General features: G+C 43.5%; 1 protein-coding gene across 3 annotated transcripts in view; it reads left to right on the top strand.

Annotated features, from left to right (window-relative positions):
* Nucleotides 1–20800, top strand: part of MIER1 (MIER1 transcriptional regulator) — a 65655-nt gene that overhangs the window by 3301 nt on the left and 41554 nt on the right. For 2 of the 3 annotated variants that reach the window (XM_069093389.1, XM_069093391.1), the window contains exons 3-5: nt 7176–7200; nt 13689–13834; nt 18306–18464. In XM_069093389.1, coding sequence (XP_068949490.1) covers nt 7176–7200; nt 13689–13834; nt 18306–18464 — 330 coding nt within the window. Of the gene's footprint in view, nt 65–7175; nt 7201–13688; nt 13835–18305; nt 18465–20800 lie in introns of all 3 variants that reach the window. The other variant, XM_069093390.1, reaches the window with a different exon arrangement.

The following is a 20800-nucleotide window of genomic DNA, read 5'->3' as shown; positions in this document are numbered from 1 at the left end:
CGCCGCCCCCGCCCCCGCCGCCGCCGCGGAGATGTGACCCGTCAGTGCGGCCAACATGGCGGAGGTAAGGGAGCGGGCGCCCCCCCCCGCCGGGCCGCGGCCGAGGGCAGGGGGAGCGGGCAGGGCCCGGGCCCCGCCGCCGCCGCCCACCTGTTGCCCCGATCCGGCCGCCCCCGGAACTTAGTTGGGACGGCCGGCCCGAGGCCTGGAGGGCGGTGTCAGGGGTCTTGAGGCCGGCAGGGTGGGCGGGGAGGGCCGGAAGCAGCGGGACCAAACTTTGGGGGGAGCGGGGAGAGAGGCCCCCAGGGCGGATTTGGGGGGGTCGCCCGGCGCCGCTGCGGGCGTGACAGCGCCCCCTTCCTCCCTCCCCCCCTCCCGCGGCGTCTGGGGTCTCGAGCTCCCGAAGTTGCACCCCTTCCCGGGGGGCAGTGAGTCCCTCCGGGGGCCGGTCCTGGAGACGCGGCTCTGGAGCCGGGGGGTCCACGGAGGCCGAGCCCCCCGGGCCGGGCCGGGCCGCTGCGGGGCCGAGGGCTGGCGGGAGAGCGGAGCGAGGCTGTGCGGCTTGGCCCGAGGCCTCCCCCCTCGGATACTTGTGGACGGTTTTCTTGACGGCGCTAGTGTAAAGCAGCCCCTTGTTCTGGGTCCTACGTACAATCCAGGACCGCGGAGAGAGTTGGACGGGGCAGACAAAGTTCACACTCTGCTTTTTATGGGTCAGTGGCGTTCATTTCCCAGTGATTGGAGTGATTTCAGGAAATGCTGGACACTCTGAACTAGGGTTGCCTGTGGGAGTTGGAGGTGTGCTTTTGTGTGAGTGCTCCTCTCAGAAATGCTCTATAACCTCTCTTCTTCCTCAGGATCTCAGCCTAGGACTCACGGGAGAGTCATTCGGGTGCCAGTGCTGAACTCTCTGGAGTTAAGACCCTGAGCCTTGAGGGAGCTTAGAACCAGGGGTCGAGTCAGAGTGGACTCTAAACAGCATCATGCATGTGTTTGGAGAGGGAAAAGATCGAGGAGGGACCAGTGTCTAGTGCAGGAGTTCTTCAGTTGGGCTCTAGAACCTTTTTTTTACATTCTGATAACTTTCAAGATAATTGATGCCCCTTATAATCTTATTTTGTTTTTGTAATTGTGTTTTGTTTGTGCATTTAAGGACCTTCTGAGAATGAGGGAGGCTTCACCAGACTGCCAAAGGGGTCTGTGAAGCAAAAGGAAAAAAGGTGGAGAAATATGTAAATTTCACCTTCCTCTCCCAAAAAACGTGTTGGTGCCCAGAGTTGTAACAATGACTTTATTTTTTTTTCGAGAGCAGGATTTTCTCTCATAAACATATTTTCTTTTATTTGTAAAGTCAGTGCAAAATTTTACATCTCTTTCACTTTTGTTGGAATGTAGAAGTTCAGTAATTGTAACAGATATTAGGTAACAGTAGCTTTGGTGCTAGAGCCCCAGTGTTGGGCCTTCTGGCCTGTAGAAATCCTTCAGGGCAACCCCTGGGGGAGACGTAGCAGAGTTCAAGAACCAGAAAATGGGCCCATCTCTAGTGCATGGGAATGACTGTGATAGTGAGGGCCTCAGAAATCCCCTGGAGATGGACTTTCTTTGGACCCTGGGAAATTCTTGAAGGGCCTGGACCATGAAGGGAAGGACCATTAAGCCTTAGATCCAGGTGGAGGAGGAGGATTGGAATGCTAGGCTTAGTGAATGCAGAGCCTAGCTGGGCTCCAGCTCTCTGGGCAAAGGTTAGGAGTGTCAGACAGGCTGCAGGTTCAGCCTAAACCAGATTATTTAACAATAATCCCCCTCACCCCCCAAAAAAAATTGTCTCTAGTTGGTTTTCTAAGTCCGTAATGCCTTCTCAGGGACCCTTGCACACAGCTTAGAGGCCTCGCTTCTGTTTCAGTTTGACACCTGCTCTGGCATTTCTGGAAGACTAAGGTACAAAGAAAGCACTGACTTGCTGGGAGAGGGTGTTCATTCTCCCATCCCCCTACTTTGGTGTGAAGAGTGGGTTGGAGAGACTTGAGGCAGGGAGCCTCCTTAGGAGGCTGTTGTAATAGTCCAGGCAGAAATAAGAAGGACCAGAGTATGTTGGTGGCTGGGCAAAGGAAGAGAGATATTGGGGAGAGTGACTTAACACATAGACATGACCTCCATGGTGAGTTCCTTCTGGAGTACCTGGACCCAAAAGGGAAATTGAGTTCTCTAATTAGTTGTCATGTGCAGTTGTTAGAGCTTAGCTTAGGCTGATGGTGAGGTACCTCAGTCAGTGAGATCCTTGACTGTTTGAGTGAATGAGATGGAGAAGAGTCCAGGCTAATTCCAGGGTTTTGAGGACAGCTGACTAAATGACAACATAGAAACAGGGATGTGTCTGAAGTTGGTAGGTTGGGGGTCTAGGGAGAGAATCCAGACAGACCACTGTGTGCTTCTGGTGGCTTGGGGTTTTGTTCTCACTTTGTATTTATCATCCACAAAAGCAATAACCACTTAATTTATTAATTTAATGATAGTTATGCTTTTCTGTCTTTGGAAACATTTCCCCTAAGGCATTTTTAGATCTGGCAGGTCCTACTTAGCTGGCAAGTCTTTGGGCCCAGGGATGGCCTATGTGGAGTCTGCAGTCTTAACCAGCCTTGCTAAGTGGAGAGAGTTCCTCACCAGGAGCATGAATCGTTTTAACCAAAGCAACTCTGGGCTGCTGTGCCAAGGGGGTTAAGATCTTAGTCTAAGAAGGAACACCCACACCAACAAAATTCTTATTCCTGGGCCTCTCCCCCCCAGTAGATATTTAACGCTGTTCATAAATTAAACTACTGGGCTGCAGAATAGAAATAGGGACAAGAGCTGTTTCCTCCATAGGAATGATCCTACTAGTGGAGGTAACCCCTGTTGGGAAACTCCGTCTTTCAATGCAGGTTGGCACCTTCTCTGAAACTTATTCTTTTTTAAAATACATTTTTATTTTATTTATTTTAAATATTTAAAATTAATATTTGGTGCTAGAGCACTTAAATATTTAAAATATTTATTTAAAATATTGTTAAATATTTCCCAATTATATGTAAAAAAATTAACATTCATTTTTAAAAATTTTGAGTGCTAAATTCCCATCCGCTGGAAAGGCAAGTAATATGATATTGATTATATGTGTGAAGTCATACAAAACATATTTCCATAACAGCCATGTCTGTAACTTATTCTTAAGGGAGCTGCTTCCAGCCTAAAGGATGAGTGACTTGTTCAGGTCACCTAGGCTTTTACTGGGCCTTGGACCGGGGCCTTCTTGTTATGAGGAGAGTTTTTAACCCCTCAAACAAGTACATTTCCTTTTCTGTCACTATTTTTCAACTAAGAAGGGAAAAAATGCTTTACTGCCAGAATTCATTTGTAATTATGTAACATTGTAGATGAAATCATTTTTTTTCTCATTTTAAATGTCTGCAGCTGTAATTATTGGTGGCAGGCATAGTTTTTGTGTTGGGAGTATAGACAGGTACCATGTGACATCATTAACCTTCAGAAATGCTGAGTGGGGTGGTACTTGGCCTCACATTTTAAATATAAAAGAGAAAAAGAAACACGGAATTTCAGTCTCTCAAGGTTATTACAATATTCACCCCAAATTCTGTTGTATGTGAGAATTTTTTTGTTTTCTGTTTCAAGCATTGCCTCTATGAAATTCAAATCTTAAAAGTATTTCTGGTATTAAACTAAACAAGAAACCATTCAAATTGAATTTGGTAAACCTGGTCATTTTAAATTACATGATACATAGTATTCATAAATCTTACTAATTCATCCATCTGACAGTTACATTTTATCTAGTTTTATAGCATCATATTAAATGGGTCACTGCTATAAGGTGGCTCATTGTACAAATCTAGATACTCCACCTCTCACATGACCCCTGAAAGGACTCCAGGAAAGCAGCGCTCTCAGGTGTTCAGCCTGACTCTGCTCTGCCCTGGGAAACCCTCCTGGGAGGAGAATTGAAGCTTCATTCCATGCAATGGGTCTGTCAGTACAGCTACCTTGGGCATGCACTGATGAGGATGGACAGACTAGGTGCTGGGCCCACAATTAAATACAATAAAGAAAAGGAGACTGGGCTGCTGTAGGAAATGGTGAAGGCTTTATTGAAGGAGACAGTCAGGAGACCCAAAACGAAAGGATATGAGTGGGTTGTGATTTGAACCACTGGAAGAGAGTATCACATAGGGGAGGGGAGGGGGGAGGCCTCAGACTGCCAGAGTAGTATGGTGTGTAGCAGGCATTTAGGTTTTTCAAAACTCACATGTTTGTAATTTTGTTTACAAACTTCCTTCAGAGGGACTTGGTCAAAAAGAACACATAAGGGGAAATTCTAGGCAAAAAGGTTTTTAGAAAGAAAGCTATGCCAGAGCCCCAGATGGAAGAACTAGAAAAGACCTGATCAGCTGTTTGACCTAGTCTTCAAGGCCTTATGTAACAGAGAAAGGACCAGTTGGCCTTCTGTCAGCTAGGTGCTTTGCCCACAGTCCCCCACTTACCATGTTACAGGATCCAACGTCTAGAACCAGAAAGAGGGCCCTCTGAGGCCATCCCACCCAACACCCTCATTTATAGTTGTGGAACTAAAGCTCAGGGAGTATGACTCCAAGTCCCCTTTCCACAACCTCACTGGTTCCCAGCGTTAGACCCTCTAGAAAACCAGAGCAAAGAGGGTATTTGTCCCACATCTGTTCTGTTGGCTCTCAACAAAGTTAGTAATGCCAGGCTGATAAAGCACCTATCATGCCCACTTTTTGCTGACATTATCTTGCTTACAACTGACTCCAGCCCTAAAAGATAGTGACCTGTGAGGTAGCCCCAACTCTCAGATAAGGAAACTGAGCCTCAGGGAGGCCCCTATCCATCCTGTAATAAATTTGCAAATACTGTAGAATTTGTTGGAATTTATTTACACTTGTATAGCATTCTAGCCATTTTACAAACCCTGTTAAACAGTTGTCCCCACATAATTTGAAATCTCTATTTTATTCTGTATTTAACATCTGTGCAAACCTATTTCTGTGAGATTGTTATATTTTTCTCTTCTACTAAAGGGCTATTGCAGGAAAGTTGTGATGGGGGGGAGGGAGGCCCAGTGTCATTGATGATTCCAGAAGTATTTCTTTCAAGTTTTTGCTTTATCGAAAACACCAGTTTTTGGATTTTGGATTTTTTAAATTAATCTTGAACTGCTTAGAAAATTACTAAAAAGAGGGAAAACACCCATAAGTGACTTCTTTCATTGGACAACAGCCCTGAGACCAGAAGAGAAATAAGCAGGCAAAGTCTAATGCATGTATATGTCGAATATTTTTTTTTAAGATATTGCTTGGCAGTGTGACAATAATTGGTGTGATGGTTGTCTATTTCCAGCTAGCAGTGTAGGGCTCGCCTGAAAATGCCTAAAAGTGACTGGAAGTCCTTTTATAATGATTTTGGTTAGTACCTTTCTCTACTACCCCCATTCACCTTGGGTACAGATCTTGACTGTTTTTGAAAAGAAACCTTCTTCCCGGTAAGAACAATTGCATATCATACAAATGGCTCTGTGTCCTGGCAGAGCAGTGGTAGGTCTTAACAGCCAGCAGACCTCATTTCAAATCCTGCCTCACACAAATATGACCCTGATTTACCCTTCCTCAATGAAAAATGGGGGTAGCAGTAAGAGCCCTTCCATCCCAGGGTTGTGGGGACGGGGTGAGCTCATATGTGCAACAGCCTATACCTATATGCCTATGATTTGTAATTCTGGCTGGCGGCATCAAAAGCCAGATCCCTTCATGAGCATTTTGATGAGAAAGAAAAATGAGCTTTTTGAGCAACCCCCTAGAGTTTGCAGATGGCTGTCTATGACCTGGGCAGCTCGGCTTGTCAGACCAACCTTGTCTATGGCAAGGTTGTAGGTCACTGTATCTGTTTTGGGGCCAGTGCCTACCTCTTCAGAGATTGATGGTGTGACACCATAGGAAAAGCCCTGGAAGACTTGGGCTTTTCCTGGTTCAGAAGTCTCAGGTGCTTCCCCAGCTGAGTGGTCCTGGGCAAGGCACTGGCCCCTCTGTGTTTCTGTTTCCTCATCTGTAAAATTGGGTGGGGGTTGCCTCCTAAGGGCCCTTCAGGATTGAAATCCACTATCCTACTTCTTCATCTTTCTCTTGGCCATCCTTGGCCCTTTCCCAATGAGAATTATTGTGAAAAATGCAGCTTTTAATTTGAAATTGCCTGTAGTTTTCTTATAAGGATTAATACAAAATTCATAGAGTATAAGTTGAAGGTGGTGTTTCTACTATTAACATTTTGTATTCATTTTTCATAAACAAAAGGTGATAAATCCAAAGCAAAACCATAATCATCTAAATAGACACCTGCTGAAAGAGGTTGCATTTCAACCTCAAATATAGATTAAAATATAGGTAGAAAGACAGGGACTGGAGAGTGGCATTAGCTACTCTATATGTTGCTGTCCAACTTTATATACATATATATATATATATATATATATATAAAAGTCTACACTTTCTGAATTGTTACAAGTTTGCAAGGAAATAGGATGTAGATTTAGATTATAATTCACTTAGTGGGCATAGAAACCCAGGCTAGTAAACCTAACAGGGAGTGTAGCAATGTATTTATTCTATGATCAAGTTTTCATTTTTCTCTATATATTCTGCCAGTTAACTATTGTTTAAAAGAAAATAATTGACATTGAGTATTTTCCCCCGGTTGATGAGCCAAAATCAACCTAGCTCTGCTCTCCCCCTGACAATTCATAGCATTATGGTTTTAGATTTTAGTATCTTCCATTGTACCTACATAATTAGAGGAGTCTGCCTTTGCTTCTTGAATAATCTGAAACAATATTACATTTTGGTCTTAGTTTTTAGACTCGGGAGTTTTTAAAAAAATTTCTCAAAATGGTGCATTTTCTCTCTGCTTGGCTAAATATAGCAACTAGGAAACAATTATATAAGAGGTTTTAGTGTTTCTTAGCCTATTCAGAGCTTTGGAAAGAAATATAATACTCTTATAACATCTTGTCATTTTATCATTGAGAATAGATCCTGTGATATTTGTGTTTGTAAAAAAAATTTGTATACACATAGATCTCTAGAAAAATGCTAATTTTTTCCCTTTTTTTCCCTTAGCCTTCTGTTGAGTCTTCAAGCCCAGGTAAATATTTTTTATTCTGCTTATTTAACTTTATCAATATCCTGCATAACATTTAATTAAAACCCAGAGAAATTTGATTGTCCTCTAAATTGCTTTTTTTTTCTTGCTTTGCACCTCTTTTTTCTCTTGTTACTATGTAGAGTATGAGAGGTAAGATGACGCTTCCACCAATTCATCCCCTAACTACTTTTAGACATTCTTTCTGTCTCTCCATGTAGCTACAACTATGCTTGAGAGTTTTTGCTAAATGACAGTCCAGATTTCTGTCACTTAAAATACTAAAAATATAAAATAGGTTAAACTGAAACTATAATATGTATAGTGTCAGAAAGAAATTTTCACCCCAGAAGAGACACATTTTTAACCCAAGGTAGAAGGAAAGGAGAGAAAATCTCATTACCTGGGGAGTCTGAGCTGAGTGTATTGTAGCGGTGTTGGGTCCTTCGTAGGTCATTCTGTGCCACTTGGATTGTTCCTGAGCCCCCCTTCCCCCCAGTATATATTTGAGAGCCCTTCTCCCCCTCCTCGTTCCAGGCTGCATAAGGATTCCTATTCTTAGCTTAGCTCCACTGGTGAAATGAGAGGCTTTGGAAGCAAAAATTCAGGGAAATGCAGAAAGATGTTCCACCACTCATGTCTCCACATTCCCTGAGGAAAAACTAGAGCCTAGGGTAGGTGGGCGGATGAGGAAAGAAAATTCAGAATGCTCCTGTTGCTTCTTCGTCCTGTTCTTGACTGCTGCTCTAATCAGTGTCTGCAGTTTTCTTCAAGTTACATCCCCCCAATTCCTTTTCTCATGGCTTGTTTGGGTGGTGGTGCTGATGCTGGACCCTTAAAACTAGCCAGCCAAGTGCTAGTTCCAGAGTTCCAGGGCTGAAGCAAGGAGGCCTCCCCAGAACCCTGGCAACACGGCTGTGTCTGAGGGGGACAAGTGCATCCCCAGCAAAGTGGCTGGCCCCCGCTGTTCCCAGAGGTGATGTGAGGAGTATGAGCAAGGCTTGGGAAAGACGGTATCACAGCACGTCTTTGTGTCCCCACTGTCATGAAGTCAATTTCAGTGTTGCCTGGCCTGTCTGTGCTGTAGAGAGCAGGATTTCCCTTAAAGTTTGTACGGGAAACATTGGGGGAGACCACAGTAGGACCTTCACCTGCTAGAGAACCAGTCAGGCCTTTGAGGACAGTACCTCCACTGGGAGGCCACAACAAAGGTAAAATGAAGGAGGGCATATAAATGAACATATATGTAAACTGAGCAAAAGAATGTCCAGTGCCCTCCGTCACCTGAAGGAGGCCCAGATTAGAAGGGGCCTTGCAATATCACACCATGTGGGGACTGAGAAAGAACTGGGGCTCTCAGGAGGATGCCATAGGCATTGTCAGGGCTGCCATTTGGAGAAGAGACTAGATGGCAGAGAGTCCTTGGGCTACTGAGCAAGGCCTGTCTTGTCACACGTGGCCAGTGTGTGGGGTCATTTTGCTAAATGTTCGTAAGGGTTCTGTGGTGAAGGAAAAGTCATTCAGAAGGGAAAGGGATGGAGGAGAAGAGACCTAAGTGACATTTTTATTTTTAAAATGGATTAGATGTGCTATGTTTGATAGCAAAAAGTAGAAATGAGGAGCGGTGAGTGGAGGCACCGTGCCAGGAGGACCGTCCTGACAAGGAAGGTTTGCCAGGAAGGCTGGGCCCACTTCAGTAACCTCTCTGGGTCCTGAAATTCTGGGGAATGTTCACAGATTGGTGTTGGTACTTCTTGCTGCTGTGCCACTGGGTAGAGAGAAGTCTAGTCCTGCATATCCAACTGCTTTTTTCTTTAGGTTGTATTAAAGCTGAGTCAGTGGATGCTGATAATATAGTCTATTGTACAGTGATTTTCCCTCTAGTATTATGATAATTGTAATAGTAGTAGTGATCACTGACATATACAGCATTTTAAAGTTTGCAAAGTGGTTTTCCTGGATTTTCTTGTTTAAACCTCCCAACAACCTTGTGAAGTAGGACCTAGAGATCTTGCCTCTATTTCTCTGCCCTCCCCATCCACTTTTCCTAAACTGACCTGCCCAAAGCCATGAGCGTGTCACCAGGGACTTGGGAACAAGCCACTTGTTGGAGCTTCAGGTCCCAGCTCACCTGGGGACTGAGAGGATAGTGCTTTGAAAAGACTTTAAAACACTTTATAAATGGGAGTTGTTACTTCTTGTAAGTACAAATGTTAGCTTTTGTCATTCTCCCGTCCTCACTTCTGGCGTGAGCCTGGAAACCTGGCCATCATTCTTAACATTGCTTCAGTGGGAAGATGTGTTCTGATCTAACAGCTCCCAAACACACTGGGAACGTGGTGCCTGTAATTATAAAAAGTGGGCACACATCCACCTGTCTTCCTCTGCTGAAAAAGTCATGATCTTATATTCATTTAGCCCCTTTCTGCTGCTCAGAGAGGGCCCCGAAGGGCAAATGAAACAATCATGGGATGTTCAGTATCCCCACTTTCATCCCCAGCTGACACTTGTATTAAGGCAAGTAGGAAACAGGACAAATGGATAGGTAGAGTTTCTGAGTCAGTATTTTGAGGAGTGAGGCCTTTCCTTGAACTCTGCCTGCCTGCCTTTAAGAAGGATAAAATGTTTGTTTGTTTTTTTTATTGCCCACTTACTCTGTTCTTTTTATAGTAATGGAACAAAGGGCAGCTATAATATAAGATGATGAGAGAGCAAAATGAATAACAGTATACAGGGTCTTTCAACTATGATGATTGGCATTTCTGTCATTCTCTTGATTAGAAAATCTTTGGGGAATCCAGCTTCTTTTAACAAAGTCATTACAAAGTTGATCTGGATACCCAAGGGGTCAGTGATGATGGCAAATGAAGAGAACATTAATTCTGGTAATATCCCAAGTATAAGCCTGTTGTGGGCAGGCACAGACCCAGCTGAAGGGTCTATCATCCTTTCCAAGCTTGCTTGATGTGGGGTCCTGAGCCATGAAGGGGTAACCCCCAGGGCACTAGTTTCATCGTCCATCCTGAGACAGACAGGAGCATCTGCACAAGGTGCAATGAATCCATTTATTAGAATGTTTCTCTTTCACTCCTATATTCTGTCTTTGAAATTCCTCACAAAATTGCATTAGAATACAGCATCTTGGTTGCATTTACTCTCTACCTTTTCCTCTAGACCAAAGATCAGCAATGGCCTCGAACCAAGTCTACCAGCCCAGTCTAAGAATGGTAGTTTTTATTTTTAAAGAATAAATAATTAATATTAAATTAAAAATTAAATTAATATTTAAAATATTAAATAAATTATAAAATGTAAAAAATCAGTTCTTAGCTTGCTGACCTTACAAAAGGAACCAGTAATCTGCAGACCCCCTGCCCTAGATTTTTGGGGTCAGAAATCAAGGGAGTATTTTGTTTTACTAGAGTGAAGCAGTGTTCTTGAATTTGCAGGAAATTAAACTTCAAACTATGATTACTTTATGTAACTACTTTTAGCAATCGTGTCCTAAGATTAAGATGTTCTAATAAAGGTTTGAAATATTAATGGACAATATAAATAACACTTCACTGGTGCAGTGTCACTTTTGGGGGGATGAAGTGTTCCATATACATTTTCCAGGTAACTGAAGTTCTTATCCATTAAAATACCAGAAGATTTTCATTTGAACACTTTTGGATGAAATTCTTTCCAAATATATTCTTTCCTGCCTTATTAAGCACAGGTCCTGATATGACTGAAGTACTGAACTAGGAGACATTGCAGGTTTCCCTCCTCCCGGGGTGTGTGCCTGTGACTTTCTATTTCTCCTTGTGAGCTGTTACTCTTCCCTGTGGTCAGTGTTGCTTCTCTTCTGCTACCTTATTTTCTAAAAGGCACCTGACCCTTCCAAGACTGACAGGGGAATGCATTTGGTGACAGCTTAACTCCTCACAGACATTTTCAAATATTTTGTCATTTGTAGCTAGGGTTGAGGTTTCTAGAAGGGGGATATTGTGATGTTGTAGCTATTTCTTTGGGAAATCATTCTAAGTAGATTCCTTCTTTTCACTTAAACCAATAATATTGGATTAAAATCCATTATCACTCTACTCCAAATACTGTGGATACTGAGCTCCTTTTAGTCCCTCAGCCTGTTTTTAGCTGAGTACATCATTTTCAGCTGATGCGTATATTAGGTACAGAATACATACGTGCATTAACCAGGATGAACCAAAGGCTAATCCATTTTCCCCTGAGTCCATGACTCTTGAACCATCTCTTAACTGAAGGAGAGCAGGCTGATGAATGATGATGGAGTAATCTGCCATCCTCACCTTAATGCTTTATATGTTGCATCTGAATGCTTAGATATGATTCCGAGCATCTTCAGCACAGAAAGATCTTGAGCCAGAGCTTCTCCATAATGTCATGTTTCAGGCAAAGAGGAATTTTGTAGTCATTGCAGCTGTGATAGATAAATAGCCATGGAAATGGCTGGCTGACTGACTGGAGAAAGGGGCGGAGCTCACAGGATGGGTTCTGGGGAGCCCGGGTCTCAGATGCCTTGTGGGTCAGCCCCGATACTAGCTAGTTTTCAATTGGTCCTGTCTAGTGAAGACAGTGCTATTTGATAACAAGAATTATTTTCGGATGATTCGGTGTGGCATATAGCAGCCAGTCTGTTAGCAGGAAAACTCAACTACATCAGCAAATGCCTCCTGTAGGGCATGAAGAAGGTTTATCTGAAACTTGGTCTCAGAAGTAAATGGCTTGTTCTGTGCTAAATGTTTAAAAGACGTCTCCAAACTCTCCAGAAAGCCATGAAGTCTTCATTTCTAGCAGTCAGTTCTATACATTAGAAACAAAATAATGGTCTCTTATGGCTTCTGTCTTAACTGGGAACCCTGGTTCTTTAGAGTTCCTTATTTCCTGACTGACCAGAGTTTCCTATAAAAATAAAGGCAGAAATCATTATTGAGCATTTGCCACGTGCCAAGCATTGGGCTGAGGATACCAAGCAAAGACAGTCCCTGCCGTTGAGTAGTAGTTCTAATACAGGAGACTGATACAGCCAGGGCAGGGGAAGCCGAAGAAAGAACACATTGGGAAAATTAAAAGGATGGTGAAAGGAAGAAAATGGACAACCCTTTTCAGACTTGATTTGATCCTGGTTTCAGACCTGGAGAGCAAGAGGCGTGAGAACATCCGGGGCCTGCCTGAGATGATGAGGTAGACAAAACCCTCACAGATCAAGACTGTAGGAAATCCAGGAATGAAAGGGTTAAAACTTCGGGCATGAATGCTGGCCTAGGTAGCAAGGAGACTGACTGTCAGGATGGTTGGGGACTAAGGAGGGAGAGGCAGAAAACTCTGGAGCTACTGAAGATAGGGAAGAGCAGAGAAGTGTAGGCCTCCTGAGATTTATGGGAGACAGTTCAAGAGAGGAGGCAGGGTAGAAAGCCCCCCACGTCCTGACAAATACAGTGAGCTGTGCACGTTTAGATGGTGCCTCTGGACGGCCTGGATCAGTGCTCTCCTGTCTCAGCTAGATATCAACCTAAGCTACTGCTGTTCCCAGTGACTGGTCATCTTTTTCATAGGTTGTTTGTTTGTGATACTGTGCTAAGCATTGTTGGATTAGGGAGAGCCAGACAAAATGAATCTATGCCACTTTCCCAAGGTTTGACCATGGCCCGTTCTGGGATGATCAGGGCTGATAACAACAGCTGCTATCTCATTCAGTGACCACACTATTTTTGATGGTAAAGAAAGCCCAGCACTTAGTTATAATACATTTTGATTTCATAATTCTGAGAGTGAATAGAGGCAGTGACTGAAGAGAGAATTGAGCTGAAAGGTGGTGATGAAAGACAGTGATGGTGGTGTTTCTAATCTGCCCTCTCTCTTCTTCAGTGGCCAGGGAGACCTCCAGATTCAGAACTCCTGCTAGTACCCATAGTCCCATGTTGGGAATGGCTGAGGTTAATAAAATCAGTTCTGATTGTGATCTCAGTATTATAAACACCAGAGAGTTTAGTCCTCACCTTCTGCAGAAATAACTTTTTTGTTTCATAAAAACCTCAATGTGTATTTACAACACACATCCCACCTTTTCTTCAGAATATATCTAGGGTACATACTAAAGTTGTAATTTAATAATTTTGGTTGGTTTTGAAATCACTTTGCTGCTTGAATGACCCTTAGAAATCCAAATCCATCCCTTCATAGCTTCTCAGGCCTCCCATCTGACTGCCTGGTGAAGGCCCCATGCAGCCCTGGGGTCCACATCCCTCCTGTTACACATGGGACCACTGACGTGCTCAGTCATTGAGGATTGTTTTGAGGAGCATTGAGGACAAGGCCAGGCTGAGAGCGATTGCCTTTTCCACTGTCCATCCCACACTGCCCCCAATAGAAACTCTTTGCCTCAGACCCAGCCCCTCCTTTTTAATGTTGTCACTCAAATGTACCTGATTTGATTTACCAAGAACTTTTAAAATATTCTTTACCAGGAGGTTCAGCAACATCAGATGACCATGAATTTGATCCATCAGCTGACATGCTGGTTCATGATTTTGATGATGAACGGACACTAGAAGAGGAAGAAATGATGGAAGGAGAAACAAACTTCAGTTCTGAAATAGAGGATCTTGCGAGGGTAAATTACATTAAGGGCAGGTTGACATGTTGAGATTTGTGTCTTTGGTTTTGCAAACGTTGAGTTTGGGATTTCCATGTTTGTATGTGTGAGATAGGTGTGTATTTGCATGGACGGTGTGGGGAGATCTTTTGAAATGAGACAGAAGAAATGGGGCAAGGGATGGAGCCCCTGAAGGATGGAAAAGCAGAAGGTGACCGCTTTTAAATGGCAGATCTTAACTTTTTTTTTTTACACATTTCAAATTAATATCCATTTGAATTAAGTAATTGGCCCTGTTCTAAACTCTGCCAAGACCAGCTCAGACCTGGGCACAAGCCACACTTGAGATTATAAAAGGAAACAGCCAAAGTGGAGTTGAAATTACTCCTGTTTACAGAGCGCATGGGCGGGGAGGGGTGGGAGGAGTGTTTATTGAACAAGAAGTTGAGCAATGTTTGTAACGAGTGAAGAAATAATTTACAATGTAGAGTTTGCCTTTGGCCTTGTGGAGGTCCCAGAGATTTAGGCCTAGGATTGGCTTTGGAAGCCATCTCTTTAATCGTCCCTTTTTACAGATCAGGAAGCAGAGGGCCAGGGAGGCACCCAGGGACTGAGTGACCAAGGTGGGATTTGAGGTGCCCTCAGACCTCACAGGGAAGTGATTTTTCCACTGTGCTTTTTCCATGTCAGTTTGAGAAGCTATTTCCTGAAAGTCCGTTAGCTTGTCCACATACCTGCAGCTGGTTCCTGGGGTATGGAGAGATTATGTCTGGCTGTCTTCTTTTCACAGTGCCTCATGGTTGCACAGAGCACCAGATACATTTCATTGTTAAAAACCTTGAAAAAATAAAATCTGTTTTTAGTTCATTTTGGTCTTAGAGGAATTTAAAAATACCCTTCAGGGATTAAAGATTTTTTTAAAGGAGAAAAATTTTTTTTTTCAAATGAAAATAAAAGCCCAGCTATTTCCTGGAGCTCACACTGAAACAGTTCAGGAAAGAGCTGTTCTTATATAAAAGCACACTGTTGGGAAAGTTAATGAGCCTGTCATAGAATAATGATAATTTATTCATATGACCCACACAGGAGGAGAGTAGGCCTGGAAGTTGATTTCATTCCCTACATCCATCACCTCAGAGACTTCTGAAAGGGGCTACAGAAACTGGAGAGATTCGATCAGTTTTGTGTGTCCTGCCCCAAAGGCCTTCCCTGATGTGATGGCAGAATATGGGGGTGGAAATCAGTTTAGGTGATAAATCCAACTTTAAAATGGAGGGGGAAGGAAGGAAAATGTGAAAGACCTAGTCACATAAATGTGGTAAGTGAGAATAGTTAGTAATCCCTCATTTCATACTTCAAAATATAATTTACATCATTCCTAACATATATCTAAGTACATGTACTGACAGTTTTCCAGTCGGTTTTATGTATTCACTTCTTCTTTTTCTCTTCCATCTTTTTTTTTTAATTTCCATTGCTACTTTCAAATGGCCCATTCTACCAGCCCTTCCTAGGAGAAGATGATTCTGGAGAGGAGGATGGCAAAGGCCACAAAGAGGAAGAGATGAGGGGTTGGGTCTGACCTTGACACACTCTTCCTTTCCCCCAAACATAGGGCATCTTGTCATTGTCCTGCCTCTCCTGTCTGGATCACCAGACTTCCAAAGCAAGAGGTCTTCCCCCGGAATCCAGGAGGGTCTTGGCTTTTTTGTGGGGTTTGTTTTTTTTTATAACTATTTCAGTATAATAGGCTTCCTACAGTATACACACTTTGCTTAAAAGGTTTAGGATCATGGTTCTGTGAAGGAGGCCCCAAGCTCAACCACACTAAAGTCTTCAGCAGTAGAATACTGTTCTGGATTGAGCAATGGCTAAACTTTTGGTTCTCCGTTTTTAACACACGAGGAACAGCTTTGTGACCCAGCGCTCCTGATGGAGTGTGGATTTGGAAGGCCCTTCAAGGTTATCTGGTCCAACCTTCTCATTTTCTGGAGGTCAAAAGTAAAGGCGATAGCGGTGACTTCCTGCCCAGTGTCAGATGGTGGCAGAGTTGAGATTTCAGACCCAGGTCTTAGAGCTCCAATTTAATTCCATTTATGAATGAAAGTGTCTTTTGTTAATATTGAGAAAGCAGCTAGGTGGCGCAGTAGTTTAATGTTGAGCCCAGAGTCAGGAAGCCTCATCTTCCTGAGTTCAGATCCAGCCTCAGAGACTTGCTAGCTGTGTGACCCTGGGCAAGTCCCTTAACCCTCTTGGACTCAGTTTCCTTATCTGTAATATGGGCTGCAGAAGGAAATGGCTAACCAATCCAGTAGCTCTGACAAGAAAACCCCAAATTGGGATCACAGAGAGTTGGACAGGGGTGAAATCCACTAAACAACAATACAAATAACATTGAGATCTCCATTTTTTCTTTTAAAAAAGGATATGGATAATTAAATTTTCATTTTAATTCAATTGTAATTATAAGCTCTAACATATAACTTATAAGAAAAATAAAAGTATTTTATAGCCAGAAGAATTCTTGGGAAAATTTTATCTTTTATTGCTTTACTTTTTTGAAATGGATTCTCAGTATGATCCTGGCAGAACTCTGGCGCCAAAATACAAATGGCTGTTCAAGCAGTCATAGTATATTCTGTGGTTTTAAGTGTATTCATTATGGATTTTCAAATGGTTTAGATGAAAGATGTGATCTTTGGCAGGAGATAATGTGTAGTGTAGATAATGATGTTTGACTATGAATCACGTTTTAGCTGCAACAAACTTAATTTTGTTGTTGTTGCTTTTTGAAGGGGGGAAGGCAGGGCATTTGGGGTTAAGTGACTTGCCCAAAGTCACATGGCTAGTAAGTGTTAAGTGTCTGAAGCTGGATTTGAACTCAGGTTCTCCTGACTCCAGGGCCAGTGCTCTATTCACTGCGCCACCTAGCTGCCCCAGCAAACTTAATTTTAAAGAATAAAATTGATATTTAATGTTTTTTAGAGGATGGTTTTTACATAAGGTAGATTCTGTCAGTGTCACCTAATATTACAGTTGTCGGGTTAATCGTTTTCACCCCTGTCCTCTCGGAATCCTCCCAGCACAGGGCACAAGTATGGTCCTCTGCAGGAGAGCTCAGTGACTCCTGCAGGCTGTTCCTGCCCTGTGTCCATTGCACTGAGAGGTTTGATTTTCTTAATGCTGGGGTTTTGTAGTGATCATTACTAGAAATAGCTAATAATGCAAGAGGAAAAAAAAGGAAAGAGTCAGGAGTAATGGGATCTACATTGTATTTACATCTTTGAATATCACCATACCAGCCTATTTGCAGATAAGAAGAAGGGAGACGTAGATTGGGCAACATGTGGTATTTCTGTGGCCAGAACAGCATTTTCCTCACACTATAGCATTGACTGGCTTTTTAACCTAAACTGACTTCATAATTTGGACTCAGTGGACATGGAACCCCCCCGTTACTGCTTTTTGGCTTGGAACCATTCTGTTGTGTGAATTAGCGAGCAGGCATTTCAGTGAGGGTCTGGGGAGCTCATGGCTGATTCTGATGCCGTCCCATGTTCTGTGGGGATAAGTGTGCAGTAAACATTGAAACATTTGTAAAATTGTGGTGGGGTTTTTTTGTTGTCATTAAAAAATGGGTAAAGTTCCCTTATTTAGTCTTTTCAAATTTTGAAAATCAGATTCATTCAACTGAGTTTAAGCATAATTTTCTAATTCATTTTAAATCTTTCCAGTCCCCATGGCTATCTTAGTTGAATTCATTGTTTTGAAAATGTAAAGTCCTAGAACTGTTAACTGAAACTGACACTTTCATTACCGACCAAAAAATAAATAAAAGTCACATTTATTCCTCCATCTGAAATTGAGCAGTTTCCTCCCAGAGTGACCAATGATAGTGCTCATTTCCCTGTCACCCTTTGCAGTTTGCAGAGCTCTTTCAACGCATTCTCTTGCTGCATCAGATTTTGATTTCTACTCCGAGTAGCATGTAAATAAAGTCCCCAAACTCTGGGTTATGGGAAGAGCCTTTAACATCCATCTCTTGAGAGTAGATTGTACTGTATGAGGGCAAGAGCTCATACCTTCTAATTCTTCTCCTCCACCACCACCACCCAGCACCCACCCACATTAACCACCACAGAACCAACTACGGAGTTATTCATCAAGAAATCTTAACAGTTAGCTACCTGGCACAAAATTCTCTGCATTTAAAAAAACAAACCAGAAATCAGTAGTCCTACAGTGAGACCATTATTTAGCATCTCGTTCTAAGTAGTAACAATTACTCATTTTCTAGAATTAGTCTAACTATATTTAAATGTATTTCCCAAAACTTGCAAAAATATGTGGGGTTTGGTGATTTGAACATTAAGGCAGCCTCTCTAATTCTCACCTCTTCTGTAAGATTGAAGTTTGGAACTAAAAGTCTTTTATGCCATGGCCTTGTGAAATGTGGACTCAGACATTTGCCTTGGGGGATGTTCTGCAGGAAGGCGACATGCCGATTCACGAGCTCCTCAGCCTTTACGGCTATGATAGTGCCGTCCGGCTGCCTGAGGAAGAGGAGGAAGAAGAGGAGGAAGAGGAAGGCGAAGACGATGAAGATGTGGACAACGATGACAACAGTGGCTGTAGTGGAGAAAACAAGGTGAGTAAAGAGGGTTGGGGGTGACGGCCCCTTCTGGGGTGTTGCAGGCTGGGCCAGAAGGTGAGCTTTCAGTGCAGAATTGAGGCAGTGAGCAGAGCACTGACACAGGCTGAGAGCGCGTTCTTCCGTGTGTCACGTGTGTCACGTGTGTCGGTGCTTGGTGCCCGTCCTCATCCAGAGTGTTTGTCTCCTCACAGGGATTCCCTCTACTGATCATGACCGCACAGATCTCGGCCCTTTCCCTCAGCTCCCCTTCCTTGCCCCCTCCTCCTTTTTTTTCCCAGAGCAGATGAGCAAACAAGAGCTGGTTTCACTGGCCCAGGGTCACAAGGAAGGAAGGAATCGATGCAGCCATGACCAGGACGTGAACGGGGGTCCTCTGACGCCGTGTCCTTTTGCCCTTTGGCCTCCACACTGAGCTGCGTGTTCGGAGTGCCCCTGCTCTGTCGTGTGGCTGAGCTGTGTCAGGCTCTGTGAGGGACTCCACTTTTCTGTTTTCCTTGTAAACTGCTAGGACAAAGAAACTGGAGGGCATCTTGAAGAGTGCAGGTGCTTGGTCACGTCTGCTGACTTGTCAGCCGTGATGTGTGGCTCCAGGTCCTGTGCGGGCAGGGCCCAGCCGAGCTCTGCGTGAGCTCTGTCTGAGCCTGTCTCCTCGTCTTCATTTCTAGAAGGGGGTCATGAATAGTGCCGGTTTGACTGGTCGTCTTGTGAGGATACACGCACTGTCCGAGGACCCTTGCTCTTCATGGGCTCATCGAGGCTGCCTTTTCAGCATCCCCTGTGACACTGCCACTGTCCTGGAGTTCTCATCCCTGTGCCCCGCGCTGTTGCAGTGGCTGCTGGGTGGCGGCCCCCGCCCATCTTCCACTTAGCCTTCCCATTGATCTTCCTGAAGACTAGGTCTTGTCATGTCTCCCCATTGCCTCTAGGATCAACAGTGAACTCCATTTGACTTGTAAAGCCCCCTGTGACCTGGCTCCTTCCTCCCTTTCCAGTCTCCTTACACCACCCTTGCACATAAGACTCAGTCTCCTAGCTCTGGGCATTTTCCCTGGCTGTCCCCTGTGCTTGGGATTCTCTTTCCCTGGCTCCTTGAGGTCCCAACCACAATCTCGTCTTCTGTAAGAAGACTTTCTCAAGAGCTCCACCTTAATGCTAGGGCCTTCCTTCTGGTCTTGTATTCCACCTTTTATTGTATGCCCAGGGCTTGGCACATAGTAGGTACTTACTAAACATTTCTTGGCTTGATCGTGGAACCCATTGGACTTCATTATCTACAGTTTCCCAAAGAGGACCTTGGACTAGTTCTTCAAGTGTAATATTTCTCTTGTTAGGTTTAAAAGCGATGGACTCTTCTGGGTTAAATTGAAAGAGGCTTCCCAAGTAATCTTGTTCTAACAGAAAGGGTCCTGGGGAAACTTAGTGGCCAGAGAACAGCTTCAAGGATCAGAACATATAGCCTTTTGGCCTGGCCTCCTGCCTTACCCAAGTATCATATGAACTTTCTTAGCATTTTCCTCTCCTTTCAGATGGAAAATCACAGTAGGGCATCTCTTCCAAAGATAGCTGAGAATAGTGAAAAAATAGGGGAGAAATTTTTCTCAGAGAGCATCTAGATGTTGATATTCAGAAATTCAAGTTGCTTTATAGTAACCATCAGAAACCTGTTGATATTACTTAAATTCTTTTTAAAATCTCAAAGCCCCTTCAGTTTAGCACGTACACAGCATCCGTTCATTTAGGCTGAAGCTGTTTTACTTGTGATTATCTGGCTAGTCGTTTTCCAAGTGAGTTGTCAGCATTAGGGCCAAATTCGCATTAGGCTTCTGTGCTTTTCATTTTTTTCCCACAGTTCCATGCAGTAGGTTATTGCTGGTATCACCAGTTGACAGGGAAAGAACAGAAGGGCCACCATGGCCAGGCTTAAAAAACCAGACCGGGTTTGGACCAGAATCTTTGATGGCACCAGACCCTGCACTCTCATTCTGGCCTCTCCAGCATGTGTTGGCTGTTGACACTAGTTAAGTAGCTCTTTAGCTGTTGTTTTACTGTGTGCTGGTGGTGTTATAGCAGCTGACTTTTCTGGTAATGTCACTTCTTGAATACACAAAATAACTTAAAGTTCATCTTGTTCTTTTGGTCTTCAGTCTAAGTATCATCTTTTAGCAAGGATCACATCTAATTTTTTGGAAAGAACTAGAATGTAAAGTATGTGTATCATTTTGTAAAGCTTTCTGGTTGTTTTTATATTTCCAAAAATGTCTGTTTAAAAGCACTTATTCTGGGCCAGGCACTGTCCTGGGCACTGTGGGTACAAGTGAAAAGGACAGGTC

Source organism: Petaurus breviceps, unplaced genomic scaffold, assembly GCF_028583685.1.
Source record: "Petaurus breviceps papuanus isolate PSGF00001 unplaced genomic scaffold, PetGlider_PUasm1.0 208, whole genome shotgun sequence".
In the NCBI taxonomy this organism is placed as follows: domain Eukaryota; kingdom Metazoa; phylum Chordata; class Mammalia; order Diprotodontia; family Petauridae; genus Petaurus; species Petaurus breviceps.
This window is presented reverse-complemented; position numbering and strand designations above follow the sequence as displayed.